General features: G+C 38.7%; 2 protein-coding genes across 2 annotated transcripts in view; one reads left to right on the top strand and one right to left on the bottom strand.

Annotated features, from left to right (window-relative positions):
• Positions 1-5833: 5833 nt before the first annotated feature.
• RAG2 (recombination activating 2) lies at positions 5834-7626 on the bottom strand. Its single transcript, XM_045808683.2, has one exon. It carries the CDS (start codon positions 7624-7626, stop codon positions 6043-6045), a length of 1584 nt encoding a protein of 527 aa, XP_045664639.2. The 3' UTR covers positions 5834-6042.
• A 339-nt stretch (positions 7627-7965) lies between these two features.
• IFTAP (intraflagellar transport associated protein) overlaps positions 7966-16341 on the top strand; it is a 56077-nt gene continuing 47701 nt past the window's right edge. Inside the window, 1 exon segment of the mRNA XM_087854754.1 lies at positions 7966-8098. The gene's annotated coding sequence lies outside the window, so the exon portion shown is untranslated.

The following is a 16341-nucleotide window of genomic DNA, read 5'->3' on the forward strand; positions in this document are numbered from 1 at the left end:
GGTGCTTCTGTGGAACCGTAGCAGTTTTTAAAATACTGAAATATGTTTGTACTTGTAGGTAAATAGCTTGTGTCCCGAGGGCCCCAGTACCCTTCCCATTCTGGCAGCCTGCCCATCCTCCAGGAACTCATGATCCAGCAAGTGACAGGTTTATCCCAGCACCTCAGGGAGCCTGAAGGACTGCTCCCGCACCATTTTCTTTCTTTTCTTTTTTTTTTAAGTGAAGTAAAAGTTTTTTTTTTAATTGTTTTTTTATTATGTTAGTCACCATACAGTACATCCCTGGTTTCTGATGTAAAGTTCGATGATTCATTAGTCCGCACCATTTTCTTGGTCTGATTTCTTTTTTAACAGTTAACCTTGCCTTGTTTTATCTTTTTCCAACTTCGCTGACACATAACTGACAAACAGAATTGTATATCACATGTACGACGTAATGATTTGATGTACATTGTAAAATATTTACCATAATCTAATTAATACATCCATCATCTCACATCATTACCTTTTATTTTGGTGTGGTGAGGGTGTTTAAAATCTACCCTCTTAAATTTCAAGTGTATAATACAGTGTGATCAACTGTATTCACTATGCTGTTCTTTAGATCCTCAGAACTTACTCATCTTATCACTGACAGTTTGTACCCTTTGACCAAGTATTTGAATATTACCCCCACATTTGGGAAGGAGGCATCTCTTTACCCTTTAAGGCCCTGCTAAGTTCTATATTGTTCTCGATACCCTTTCTAACTACTTCACCCTTTATTTTACTTTTATTCTTTTAAGAGAGAGTGTGTGTGAGTCGGGGGTAGGGCAGAGGGATAGAGAGAGAATCTCAAGCAAGCTCCATGCCCAGTATGGAGCCAGACGTGAAGCTCAATCTCATGACCCTGAGATTATGATCTGAGCCTAAATCAAGAGTCGAACACTTAATCGACTGAGCCTTCCAGGTGCCCAGGCGTGCCTCAGCCTACATTTTAAGGAAATGTGTATAGGATGCCTTCTACGAACAGGCAGTGTGTGCTTGGCACTAGACATACAGAGGTGAACAACACAGACAGTTTCTGCTCACAAAGAGCTCGGTGGAAGTAGACATTAAAATACCAGTAAGCCTAATAAATGCATCATGACACACTCCTGTAGGTGTTATGAAGAAAAAGTACTGAGTGCAATGTGAGTACAGTAGGACAGTAGAATTTAAACTGGGGGATCAGAGAAAGCATCTAGGAAGAAGGAAACTTTAAGGAGAGATGGGTGGAAGGAGTGAGGTGAGGGCAGGTGTGGAGAGATGGACCCGGAACAGACTTAGCCTGTGGGAAGACTCTGAGGTGGAGAGTAACTGGTGGAATCTAGAAACAGAAGGAAGGTCCCTCCAGCAGGAGCAGATTGAGTGAAGGCAGGAAAAGGGTTGTGTGTGTTTGGAGAATCAGGCAGAGGCCTCATTATGCAAGACACAGTGCGCTGTGTAAAGACTTTGAAGCCTACCCCAGTGCAAATGGAAATCTATGAAGAGTTTTAAGCAAGCAGTGGATGCCATCCATGCCACGTCAGGGGTGGGACACAAGTGAAATGCTTTCAGAAGGTCTAAATATGAGGGGACTTGTCCAAGAATGAGAAGGGTCACACTATATATTTAAATGACAGATTAGCAATTTCAAGCATTTTTTTGATGTCACTTGTACATGGCTTGCTAATTCACATATCTTACTCCCTCAGACAACTGTGGTCAGCCCTAGGCAGGAGGACATGAAGAGAGGTTTGGCCATAGAATCATCTTCTCATGAATTTGGCATTTCTTCCCATGACAGTTTTCCTTCTTTCTCATGGGAAGTTCCCTTTCTCCTTGGCTTCTATATAATCCCTTTTTCCCCTCCCGATAGTGACAATGTATCTCAGCCTTCACAAAATACACTGAGTTACTTGCAGGCCAAGTATGCATATTTTTATCCTGAGGTCTGATCAGGGTCTAAATAAATACCTAGTGCTTGGTTAGGCATCTTTCCATTTTTGTCTTCAAAAAGTTCATTGATAAGTTTTCCCCCACAGTGATCAATTCTCCAATTCTCTAATACCCTCTAGATGTCCCATAAGTCCATTCAATTCTGACATTAACTACCCAAAGTTAGTCCGGACTCCACAGGTGAATGGCTCAGTCCCATGAGACTCCCCCCGCCCCGTGACACCAGCCATAAATGCTGTGCCCAGGCTACCCACAGTTCTGCCTGGTCGGCTATGAATCTGGGGGTCCCACAACCCTCATTCCCAGGTTTGATAATTCAAGGGAATGGCTCTCAGAAATCAGGAAGCCACTTTTCTTACACTTACTGGTTGTTATGTTGTATTAGATGTTTCCTGACAGAACTAGGTTTGGGAAAATGTGATATCATTTATGGTAAATTCCAAAGCAAAAGGTAACCTTCTACGCTAGAGTGGAATTTGGTGGCATATACATAATGTGGAATTCTTGTCACTGTGGATTAGAATGGCTGCTTATTCAATCTAAATTTACCACAAGATGCCCAAAAGTAGTACAGATACAGACAAGTCCTAGGTGGCCTCACAGAGAGAAAGTGTATAATACAGTGTGGCTGTATGTATAATCCAAGTGGCTACACTTGGAAAGGAAGGGGCAGAATGATCTCCTTATCATGTGAGCCCACTAGGGACCCAAAAGCAGCTGAGCAAGACCTAAATCTGATGATGTCTTGTGGTTAAGGCTGAGATACAACTCAGGAGTCATCATTAAGCGGATCATCTCAGTCCCTGTGGGAGTGTGGATATTGTAGCAGAAGCTAGTGAGAAGGGATGATGACCTTAAGAACCAGATGTTTCACCCCCACTCATTTCTACTCCTGGCAACTCAGCATTATGTTTCTCCCTGGGAGTTGGATAAAAAGTTGGGTGAAGAGGGAGGAACCTAAATGTATTGAAATTAAATTTCCAACACATAGTAGAAAGGATGCATAATACAATGTGAGTTACAGAAAGTACAGTTGTGTTTCTTGGGCTTCTGAGTATATAAGCGGAGATTTGTAAGTGCTATAACCATCAAGGAGGTGACGGGGTTCAGAGCAGTCTTCCAGGGGAGCAGGTATCTGAACTGAGATGTAGAGTGGGTAGGAATGGGCCAGATGGACTAAGATGTTCGCACGAGTGATAAAGCACAAGAGGAAAGGTATGCCCTGCAGAACAGATGGGATCGTCAAAAGCCCTGAGTACCGAGACAACTAGGGGCTCTCACCAGAAATGTTAATCAGTTTGGCATTTCTGGAGATTCACCACAGAGGGTACAGGACAGGACAAACGGTGTGAACGGAGTTGTATGTGACTTTGTTTTACTAATGAAAATCACAGGGCGCCAGGCCCTGCTTATCTCTTTAGGCTCACTCCGTACTCCTCTTGTTGACTTTGTTTTAGCCAGACCGACCTTTCAGTTCCTCAAAGGTGATAAGCTTCATCTCATCCCAGGGCCTTCAGACTAGTCCTTTTCCTTACACTTCCCTTCCTCCTGACACGTTAAATTCACTTGTACCTGTAGATGTCCCTTAAAATGATCACCTTAAAATGATCACCTTGGAAAGCCATACCTTATTTATTGAAATTATTCTGTGTAAACAGTTTCCATACTATTCTTTAGAACCTATTTATAAGCCATATCAGAAAGCCCATCTTGTAGCTTGTACTCAGACTTTCTCTTTTTTACCTAAAGTGGTAATATAACACTGAGCATTATACCCTACTAGGCTTTGGATGATGTTTGTCTGTTTCCAGAAACCAACTCCATCTCTAATGGTGGAAGAGGGACAGTTGTTGAGTTTCCTCAAAGGAATGAACCATAGGCCCTGAAGGTGACTGAAATGTGAGTCCTAGAAATGTTTTAAGCATGGGGCACTTGGGTGCCTCAGTTGGTTAAGCTCAACTTGGTTGAGCATGGTTGAACTCTTGGTCTTGGCTCAGGTCATGATCTCACAGCAGCTGTGGGCTCCATAGTGGGCTCTGCGCTTACTGTGGAACTTGCTTCAGATTCTTTCTCTCTCCTTCTCTGCCCTCCCACTCACTCTCACGCTCTCTGTCTCTCTCTCAAAGAAATAAATAAAATCTTAAAAAAAAAAAAGAAATGTTTTAAGCGAAAGCAGTATATCATTGGAGTGAGTACTCTTCTAATGTGGTTCATCTGAATGTTTGCATATGCTTATTAGAACAGAAGCCTCATTATCTTTAATGTCACATCTTATGGACTCTCTTAAAAAGACCTATTTTTACTCAAATATACATACACGTATCACAAACACACACACACACACACCACAAAAGTAGCTATGCTGGTGGGATCTGAGTTTAACTGTAGAACCCAGTGAGTTCAGAATTACATCTCTTAGATGATCATATCTTAAACTCACTGACTACAAAACAAATGTGGTAATAATTCTTCAGCTACTCAGTCACTATAGACAAGTTGAGATAAGGGCATGTATCTACCTCTTAAGGAAATAACTCTTTTGAATTCTATGAAGGATATTTCAGTTTTAATGTATACCACTTCCTATTAACAGAAAAAAAGAAATCAAAGTAGAATGATCCTGAGAAAATTGAATAGTAAGATTTTGTCCCTAATTGGGACAATTAATAACTGGAGGAAATCAATATCAATGGAAGACACTTTAATGTTTTATTAGTTTTACATAGGTGACAAAAACAATGAAAAATCAGAGCAATGATACAGTAAAGGGTTCAAAAGGAATATTCAATAAGCAACATTACTGAAATGATTTAATTTATCCAAGTTACTTTTAGTATCTAAGACATGGAACTGGCGCAGACGAACTTGTGTTCCAAGGGTTTATCTCCTGTATGGTCACGTTTCCCCTAAATCTGGCCATAGTACCCTCCACACTGTGGACTTTCAGGGAAGACCGATGAATAAAAAGCTATGGCTTAAGCTCTTAGGCTAACGTGAGATGCTTTGCCGGAAAAATACTCCAAAAGGAAAGACATTTCTCTAAGATCACCTGATTATTAGTTGATGTCTTTAAAGCCTCAAAATGAACAGTTTTTTAAACTTTCTTTCTAGAAAGTATCTAATTGAACCTTAGAAAGCTCATTGATTTTTGTAAGTTTCATTGGCAGCAAACTCCACATAATAACTAGATACATGTACACACAAATTTATTTTTCCCCATTTAAAATATTCTACCTATTAACTTTAGAAAATCCTTTGAACTTTTTTTTGCGGGGGGGGGGAAGTAATACTATTGTTCTTTATGAGATTTAATTGGTGGTCCTTTCTTAGTGTGCTCTCACTTATCTTCTTTTCCCAGAATGCTAAGTGGCAGTGGACTTCAGTTTTCATTAAATCTCTCAAAGAATTTGTTCAAGTGACTGGTCTTGGTTCATCATCTGTGCACCAGACGGTGGGGGGATCCTCTGAAGAAAGTAGGTAACTTGGTAAAATATAATAAACTTGATGTAGATTCCTTTGCTCATTCTTCATGTCAATGGAGACTGTCTGTCTTATAGTTGAAATAAGCTATATGGAACTTTTTCTGTTCACAGGCATAATCAAGAGCCCAATTTAGAGTTAGAGGTGTGCAAAGAGCACTAGCATGGGATACAAGTGATCTTGGTTTTAATTTTTGGCCAACCACCAAGTTGCTATATTGTGCAAAATAATTCATTCAATTCTTTTAGGTGTTAATTTCTTTATCAGTTTAACTTTGTCTTAACTACTCTGTAGCTTATTTGTAACCAAAAATCATATGAGGGATATAAGCATACCTTGATTATTATTACTTCTTCTGTATTTAAGATTCCTTGAATGAAAAAATTCAGGTCATAAGTTCTCATCTAAGATACCTTTCAGTAAAAGATTTTCAAATATTTAGCATTGTATTATGAGCACTTTTCTTGGCACTTAATTCATAAGACTAAAAGAAATCATAGACATTTTCAATAAAAAATAAAAATATAATTTTCATAATTGTTATGATTCTTTAAAATAGGTGTACAAATTTGATGCACTTGTATTTGAAAGACTTTTGTGAAACTAATCAAACAACCTTCTAAGAAAGGATTTCTTGGCAGGAGTAAGAATTTTCCCAGAACCTTTTTTGTGGAGGGATTTCAGTGGAGGCTTTTTTAAGGGTAGGACTCTTTTGGGTGTTTGCAGTGCTCTTGCTATCTTCACATGTTCATTGCAGTAATACTTGTTGCTTCCTTCTGACAGATGAATGAGCGTGCGTTCTTCCAGATCCATGCACTGGGCATGGACCCAGTGCCCATCTCCATGAGAGCAGTAGATCATGGCAGGTTTGTTGAGCTCAGTTGAATAAAATGGTACCCAGGTGTTGATATCCACATCACAAGTAGGGCAACATGTAATCCAGTAGCCTGTCTCAGACTCATCTTCCTCATCATCTTCATTATAGGTGTCAAATTCATCATCACCATCAAAACTACATGCTTCCGCACTGAAACAAAATTCTTCTGAGTCTTCAAAGGGAGTGGAGTCGCCTGGGTCTTCTGTTGAGGTCTGACTATTTGTGAGTGTCTTCTGATCTTCATTCACATCGTCTTCAGCACATTTCAACATATAGAAATAGAAACCTTCTGAAGTAGCCTGTTTATTGTCTCCTGGTATGCCAAGGAATACAGTTCCATTTCCCATGTTGCTCCCAAACCAGATCTTGCTGTGCTTGATATCCGGGGTCCAATCTGGGGTCTCCATCTCACGAATTTCTATCTTATTGTCCTCGAAAGAGACAATGTTGCAGACCATTCTCTTTTGATTTTCAAGCTGATAGCCACCAACGATAACAAATTCATCATTGTTTGTTTGAGTCAGGATTGCGCTGGAGACAGAGATCCCTCCTGGCAAGACTGCGCAACTCACAGCTGGGCTACCCAGTGGAAGATCAACCTTTATTCTGTATAGGTTGGCAGGGCGGATGTTATTGGCAAGTGAATGTCCTCCTAAAATATAAATGGTATCATTTCTGGCAATGGAGACATGAAAAGACAGCCCATCCTGAAGTTCTGGAAGTATGTATGACGTAGAGCACCCGAATTCAAAATCCACCAAGAAAACATGGGGCAGACAGTCAGCTACACTATTCCATTTTTCTGTGGTTCTTTGGGCAGAAGGAATGTATGACCGTCCTCCAAAGAGAACACCCATACTTTTCCCTCGACTATACACTACATCAATGGAATGACCATATCTGGCTTCAGGAACATCTCCTACCAAGTCTTTCTCTGTGCAGCGAAAAGTAACTTTTTTGTTGTTCTTGCCAACAACAGACATGACATAAATCTTATCTGAAAGCTCATTGTTTGGTGTTTTCCCTCCATGGATGATGTATTGATGCTTTTCAGACTCTAAGCTGCTTCTGAATATGCAAGTGGCAGGGTAACGAAGAGGAGGAAGGTAGCAGGAATCCTTAGAGAAAACTGCAGGCTTCAGTTTGAGATGGTTATGCTTTACATCAAAATGGAAAACTCCAGTGGGGCAGGACCTCTTTGGCCAGCCTTTTTGGCCAAAGAAGAAAACTTGCCCATCAAAATTCATCAGTGAAAAGCCTGGTTGAATTAAGGCCATGTTATTACTGACGGTTATCATCTGTAGTGACATATTTTCTGATCCTGTGTAGATCTTTTATCTGAAAGAATTTTAAGAAATGACATATATTTCTTCATATAAATCACTATATTTGGATCATCTTACATATAAAAAGCTTGTTAAAAAAAAAAAAGTTCTTCCACAAGCTTGTAGGGGAACTGAATTAGCAAAACCCAGGAAGCTAGGTTAGCAAAGAGCCGCAGAACCTTCCTTCCCAATAGGATCCAAGCAATTGGGACGCATTTTAGACGTGGACTAGCCTCCCTTAGATTTCTGGGAATTGTAGTCCTTTTTTCCTCACAGATTCCCCGCTTGTCAGCAGAAAGAACTACATATCCCAGGAATCCGTTCTCTATGGGATGTGTGGCCAAAATAGTTTTTGTGGCTACAGGAGAGGAGACTCCTAGGACGCCTCTCTGAATAAAGACGCTCAAAGTGCGAAGTGACTAGATGGGAGCCAAGGCGGAAAACTAGGGAATGGGAGGTGAGAGTGTCTGACGCAGACCCAACATCCGGGTTACGGGAAGGTCGCAGCACCGGGAGGGGCGTCAGGCAGCCCGCTGCCGGGTGTTGCCGGTGCCTCTCCAGGGACTCAAACAGGTGACCCAATAGGAAGCACTACTGCTTCTGGCCCTAAGGGGGTTGCCTGGAAACCGCAGCCTGAAGGGACGCCCCGGCCGAGGCGAGGTTGCAGACTCCTCCCGCCTGGACGCTCTGGGGGACTGGACTCAGTTACCGCTCTGAGCGTTCCTAGGTTTCTGGGACGGGGAGGGGGGTGTAGGTGGGACGAGGGGGACACCGAGGTCACAAAAGCTGTGACTGTTTATTTTACGGAAGCTAAAGATCAGTCTCTGAATACTTGGAGTTCAGGGGAGAAATTACCTGATAGTGATTTACTAGTGGAAACACTGTAATTAGATTTTAGCAAGTGTCACATCAGAGGCCCTTTGTTTTCCTCAATCGCTCTTGCTCCTGTTTTTGGGTTCATGCAGCGATGCAGAGAAGATTCCTAAACACCTCCCTCCCTTCTCCATTCTCTCTCTTCTTCCCCAACCCTCTCCCTTCTTCCCTGTCCCTCTCTCTCTCTAGAAAAAATACAGTTGCTAGTATTTCAGATTTCTCTTTCCAGCCCAAGACATTTGAAATAATTCTTAAGTAACTATGTAGTAAGCAGGCACTAAGCAAAGAGGTGCCAGAATTATTCAGGATTTAATACTAGTATTATAGTATTTTTAAAAAGGGATTTACTAGATGAAGTAAGCTTGATACATTTTTATTATCATTACTTACCTTAGAGAGATGCCAGGAGCCTTAATAATATACTCCCTGTTTGCAGAGTGAAGTCCTAGGCACCAAATGTTAAACGAAACGAAATAGTACAGATAAGTGACTGTTAAAGAGAAAATTGTTAATATGCTTCAAAAAGTTTGAAACAGTGTCTCTGAATATGGCTCTTAGTACTTCAGTCTGGACTCTGAAGGCTGACCAGCTGTATTCAAATCCTGTCTCTGTCACCTACTAACTCTATGAACTTGTAATTTAATGTCTCACTCTCTCAATTTCCTCATCTGTAAAATGAGATAATTACCTACCTCCTTGGTCGATGTTAGTTATGATTAGTAAATTAATACATGTAAAGCACTTAGAACAGGCCTTTGCACACCGTGATAGTTTTTATAATTATGCCTGAACTTATCAAAAGTAAGGTTGTTAGTACACAATTACCTCTGCCAGTCATGGCAGATGATATTTATAACGTTGGAGATGGTTCGAAGGGATTTAGGGTCTGGGATCTGTTCAGTGGGTATAGATTGATTATCTTTTTAGACTAATGAGAATTGGATAAGCATATCAAAGGAGGTGCTGGTGGTGAGTTCAATTTAAATAACAGGGAATAATTCATTTATTCTTCTGTTACCCTTTCTCTGACCCCTCATTAAATATGCAGACTTTGGAGTCTGAGTCCAGATCTGGGCTCTGAAACTTAGTTGCTGTGTAACCATCTTGGGCAAGTTATTTTTTCTCCGTTCTTTCTTTTCTGTAAAATGGGAATCGTATTAGTACCTATTCACTGGGTTGTTCTGAAGGATAAATGGGATAACACATGTAAGTCACAACACACAGTGCCTGGCATATAATGAGCATGGAATAAATGTTAGTTGACTCTATATTTTTATTCTCCCCACAAAGATTCCTTGAACCATTTAGAATCTGTGGTCAGTCTAATGAGATGTTGGAGGGGTGCTTTTTGCTTTGAAGCACTTCTTACACAAGATGTAATTAATTGCTAAATGTTCTGTTCTACTTAGTTTTAGTTTACTTGGGAGATTCCTTAAGGTGTGATATTTTAAATCATCTTGTGGGTTATTAATCCAAGTAAGGACGTGGTGAATGAGAAGCATTATTACTAAAGTCACGAAAGCAAGCCTGTCTCTTCTTCAGACCATGGTGGTTTGTAGGTTTGGCAACTTGCCCTACCTATGAAATAACATGGGTGTTTTCTTTATTCATGGCCTATCCAAGTATACATAGGAGAAGGCTTCTGGGAACTAAGGAAATGCTCTCCATAGGAATTAAAAGGAATATTGCTAACCCTCAGTTCAGTAAATGAAAACCGTAAGTGATTACACTCAGCATATGTGATGATTGTCAAAGAGTTGTCCACTTTGGGTTGGAGGGAGCACTGAAGCCAAAGCCTATTTGTTTTAAACACCTCTGAAGACTGTTATTGGGATGTAGAGCAAGCCATACAGGGGTAATGGATTCCAGATCCCAAGGGATGAGCATACACCAAGAACACTTGCTTTTAAACAGCAAACTTTTTTTAAGTTTTCACTGTAGCCTGTTGGCTTCATTTTAAGGTTGTCATAGGGAATTTGGCTTCTCATAAGTGAAAACATGATCACTGTAGATTAACAGAAACATTTTCTTAGGCAAGGCATAAGGAATACTACCCATTTTTTGTAGCTTATTATGGGTCCCTAAAGATTTATGACCTGTTCTCCCTTTGGTACCCTGCTCTTGGTACACTTCATGATTTCAGGGTCCTAAAACAGTGGTGAGGTTTATTACTGTTAGGATGAATTATCTCCTCTTGTAACACAGGTCAAATATTTGTGCATTTAATTTTTAGAATACCCATTTTAAACCATGACCAGATGACTTACGTATTTAAAGAATAAACAGGAACATCGAAAGTGTTTTCACATTATTTTGCCATATTTATTTAGTTTTTGAAATTTGCTTTATTAACTTAAATATGTTTTCGCTGGAGTAGACTATTGTATATTTTCCATGGTCTTAATACGACTATATTAGTTACATCTTGGTTTTTAAGAGTTTTTGAACGGTTATACTAGAGCTAAAATAATCTACTTTCTTTAAATAGGCTAGATAAAAAAGGCAGATTTTGAAAAAGAAGACACTGTTCTTCAACTGAAGGAAGTTTCAAAGTCAACACATTAAAGATTCTTTTTAAAAGACAGAAATAGAGGACCAATAAATTTATACAATTTTCCCAACCCCATGCTAACATTCCTCGGCAGGGAGGTTTTCATTTATTCACTGTGAAGCTAGGGCATAGTTGAGAATCAAAAGAGGACTAATGGTGTGAGGTCTGGGTTTGTAGTTTCCCTGTGTCTGGACTAACTCTTTTTCCTTCCAAAGAAAAGTACTGTACTCTGAGGCATTAAATCTTACTGATCAGCGTTGCCCATGTTTTCCTGATTGCTCCAAGATAGCAGGTAACCTCATGTAACTGCAGTCATTTTGTGCATGAATTAACACTATCTTGCACAGCTAATCAGGTTCGAGGCATACATTATTTGATTTTCTTGCTGGCACTGAAGGCAGGATTAGGTCTTTTTTCTGACACTTATGCCAGAGAAGCATTTATGTACTAAGATTAACACATGGGCTCTGATGCTACAGGAATTGAATCCTTGCAGCAGCCTGACACCAGAAAGCCCCATAGTTTCCAAATTTTACAGCATGCCCTCCCCATCTGGACACCCAATCCATCTGTAACTAACACGCTGCTAAAGGGGAGCATCGTCTTTCCCTGAAAGTTGACAAACGTGGGTGCCCATCTTTTAGCTTTGGTAGAAATGAAGGTATTGGACCTACCTGAAGGCCAGAGGGGTGCTCGCCCCTCTCTGAATCTTTGACGCTAAACCAGGTATTAAATGTCAGCACTTGGGGAAGATTCACTGACTGCCCACTCTGACCGTAGCACGCAGAAGGCTCACAGTAAAGAGAGTGTGTATATGTGCCTACAGATGTTCCAGTGAACACTGATCTAACGGGAGTAACTGACTGTGACCTTTTTTTTTTTTCTTGTGTTTAGATGGTTGAGGGAGATATCCACCAGGGTATACTCTCAAGATTTAACTATTTCCTTACCAATCAACAATAGAAACACAATCCACTATGTGTAAAGACAAAAAAAAAAAATCTGGCTGAAACCTGATTCATATTTTTATTAAAAACATTTTAGAAAAATGTAGAAGAAAATGAATATATTTGCTGTGACTTAAATAATACTATTAAGAATCCAATGGTAAATTATTTTTCCAAAAGCAGAGACCACTAATACCAATGCCAGTCATTTTGATCTTGTTGCTCTTCAATGGTCTCATTTTCTTTTAACACAAAGCTCAGAAGTCATTCTAATTATTGGAGGTCTCCTACCAACTTTATATCAGGAGCTGTGGTGTAATATTGTACAGCAGAATGATTATGAAAGTGGGCTTTGGAGTCAAACTGACCTGGTTTTCTTTGCCAGCTCTGCCATTTGCCAGTGGAGTCATCTTAATCTCTAAGCCTCTGTTTCTCTGTCTCTAAAATGGGGTAATAATAGAAGTAGTCTCCTCAAAAGATTGTTGCAAAAAGGTTAAGTCAGATAATATCTTTAAAGAGCCTGGTAGCAATGAATGACAGTTCCCGTTGCTGCATGTCCTTGTCAGCGTTTGGTGTTGTCCGCGTTCTGGATTCTGGTCATTCTAACAGCTGTGTAGTGGTATCTCCTTGTTTTAGTTTGTATTTCCCTGATGACATATGATGTGGAGCATCTCTTCATGTGCTTTTTTTGTCATCTGTATATTTTCTTTGGTCAGGTGTCTGTTAAAGCTTTAGCTCATTTTTTAATCAGGTTGTTTGTTTTCTTGTTGATTTTTTTTTTACAGAAGTTTAAAGCAGCTTTATTCATAATTGCCAAAATGTGGAAGCAACCAAGATATACTTCAGAAGGTAAAGGGATACCTGTGATACATCCTGACAGTGGAATATTATTCAGTGTCAAAAAGGAAATAAGGTATTAGGCCATGAGCAGAGATGGAAGAAACTTAAATGCATATGACTAAGTGAAAGAAGCCAATTTCAAAAAGATACAAACTTTATGATTACAACTGTATGACGTTTGGTTTTTTTTGTATGATATTTGTATGATCATTTGTATGATATTTATTTTTTTATTTAATAATTTTTTAAATTTTATTATGTTAGTCCCCATACAGTACATCCCTAGTTTTTGATGTAACGTTCTATGATTCATTACTTGCATATAACACCCAGTGCACCATGCTATACCCATCACCAGCCTATCCCATTCCCCCACCCCCCTCCCCTCTTGTTTCTGGGAAACAAACTGAGGGCTTATTGTTGAATTTTAAGAGTTCTTTGCATATTTTGGATAACAGTCCTTTATCAGATGGGTCTCTGGCAAATATTTTCTCCCAGTCTATGGCTTTTCTTTTTATTCTCTTGTCAGTGTCTTTGGCAGAACAGAAGTTTTTAATTTTAGTAAGCCCATCTTATCTGTTATTTCTTTTATGGATTGTGCCTTTGGTGTTGTATCTAAAAAGTTGTTGCCATTCCCATGAACTATGAACTTTATGGTTTTGCATTTTTGTTTTGTTTTGTTTAGGTCTGTGATCCATTTGAGCTAATTCCTATGAAGGGTGTAGGTCTGTGGCTAGATTCATTTCTCACTTGTGGAGATCCAGTTGTTCCAGAATCTTTGTTGAAAAGACCATCTATGCTATACTACTGTATTGCCTTTGCTCCTTTGTTAAAGATCAGTTGATTGTACTTATGTGGGTCTATTTCAGTGTTCTCTGTTCTGTTCTATTGATCTGTTTATCTATTCTTTCACTAATACCACACTGCCTTGATTACTATAGCTGATTTCATTTTAAAACAATTCATAAAAAACAGTTACTTCAGGAAAGATATATACCACTCATTATCCCATCACCTAACATAAAATTTTTTATTGATTTGTGCTCTATTACAGTGTTTATCCAAATATATACACATTTTACCTGGTTATAATGAGAATGCATTTAAATTTCGTTTTATCTTTTTAATATAACATTTCATATACAACTATAAAATGTATATTTTATTTTTACCTTTAAAATTTTTAATCACTTCCTTAAATTCCAGTAGGTAAATGTAACATAATAAACCTGACCATCCACCATTGTTGGTCATTTAATCAGTTTCCATGTAGGTTAGATGATAGAATGTGCAATCAAAGGTAGACAGGTCTGGATTTGAGTCTCAGTTCTGCCACTTACTAGCTAAATGATCCTTTCGAGCTTCAGTTTCCTTATCTCTAAAACAGATGATACCTGCCTTCTTGTAAGGTTTAAAGGATATAAAGTGTCTGGTATAGAAGAGTGTACTCAGTAAATTTTGTCTGATGATGATGATACTATAAATATATTTGTACAAATGAATATTTTAATTCTTTGCAAAATTTTAGGATATATTGTCAGGGTTGACTTTTTAAAAACTGATGAGTAGCTCAGTTGTTTGGCTGGTTTTCATCATTTGAAGTGTAGGTCCATCCTTTGAAAAAGCATCATCATCTCTTCTAGTTACTTCCATGATGATTTTTTTTTCTTCGTCTGAAAAAGAGTATTGGATTATTTCCCTAACCTGTTTATGGTGTTATATAATGATTATAGTACTTGAAATTCCAGCATCAATGACAGCTCCCATAAAGTTGACATATTGGATATCTCCACAGTAAATGTGAAATAAGAAATGTAACATGGAAACCATGGGTATGTTTAGGCAAGTATTTCGCCTTTGTGTTTTACTACTAACATCAACAGGCAGTTTGTTGCTGAATGGGTTATGTGTTTCTTGAAGCAACTGGAAATTAGCAACACATTTGGAAATGGGTTTTAAGCCCTCAGCCTTTGCCACACCATTAGGAGGGCATTGAACTTGCAGTGATCTCAGTCAAGATCCTAGTCTACTAAAGTGCTCAGCATAGAAACTAAATGTGAAATAATCAACCGTGTTTACTGATCATCCACTATGTACAGAGGCATTGGAGAATTAGAAAAATTACCACAGACACAGGGCTTGCTTTTAAGGGACATACATGGTAATAGGACGAAGCAACTTTACATCCTTACACTCACCCTTAAAATTCTTAAAAGTTCACCAAGAAATCATAATTATAGGTTACTCAGCCCATTCTTAAACCTTGAGGCAGAATCAAATTCAAATGTTTACTGAAATATGTTGATTTCTCCTGCCTTACATTCAAAAACAGTAGATAATTAAAGAATGCAAGTCAGTGCAATTCCAGAATAAAATAATTTTTATTTAACAGTAGGGGGATAAAAGTAACAGGCTGTACTGACATAATAGTTGAACAATTAGGAAGCATAATTGGAGAAAAACAGAATGCCAGCAATGGAAGACAGCTTCAAGTCCAGTCGCTTTAGTTTTACATTCAAACAACTTAAGGCCAGAGAAGTTAAACCACATCACAAGGGTAACACAGCTGCAGGGGTGTGTATACATGGTGAGTTGAGGGGAGGCAGGGAAGAAACACTCGTGTGAACTCATGACTGTTTTTGTGCAGAGTGACTCTCAAGCATTTCCACCCCTGTTTTATAAATGGGGAAACAAATTACATGGTGGTTTAATGAATTAATAAGTGTCAATGACAACTTTTCATAGCATTCTGATAGGAATAGACAATTTTTACTTTTTAAATAAGTGGCTGATTTTTAAGGAAATAATATAAATAGCATAGGAAAAGGAGGTATTGACGTGTTGTTGAGTGAATCTCATAATGGGAGCTACAACTGAAACTGGCAAAAAGGAGAAAAGAGGAAGGAAGGGGAAATATATGGAAGGAAGCAATCTACAGTTAGTATGATGGATTGTCAAGAGAAGAACATGACAAGTGACTTGTCACTTTTTATTTAGGGCAATTAATTAAATATGGCCCCCTGACTGGAATGACTGGTATTTTCCTATGTCTCATTGTTCTGTGATTTAAGGTGGACTCTTTCCTGTAAAATAAAATGGAGAAAAATTTCAGAGGTGATTTACAATGCTGTACTAGAAAAAACATCACTTCAAAAATTTTTATTTTTAAAGAAGGAGGGGTTTTGTGTTTCTTAGTTACTATCTTCGGCTGTAGAAGCCATGTTGGTATATGTGTGTTATGTTGTATACATTAAGGCAACATTGCAAATAAAATGCTGAGATTAATTGGAAGCTGAGAAAGCACTGTATACCTCTTAAAGCTCATATATTATTCCACAGTCATAGGAATTTAGAATAAAAAATAGTTGGGAAATGCATCTTTAAAATCCTGTTTCTTTTAAGAGAATGTCAAATGAAAAGGTCGATTTTATTAGCAAGATCTGGCATTTTGAAACACTTAGAAATGAATTTCTGCAAGCAGAGTTGATT

The sequence above is a fragment of the Ursus americanus genome, chromosome 24 (genome assembly GCF_024610735.1).
Source record: "Ursus americanus isolate L20-20 chromosome 24, mUrsAme1.1.p, whole genome shotgun sequence".
Taxonomy (NCBI): domain Eukaryota; kingdom Metazoa; phylum Chordata; class Mammalia; order Carnivora; family Ursidae; genus Ursus; species Ursus americanus.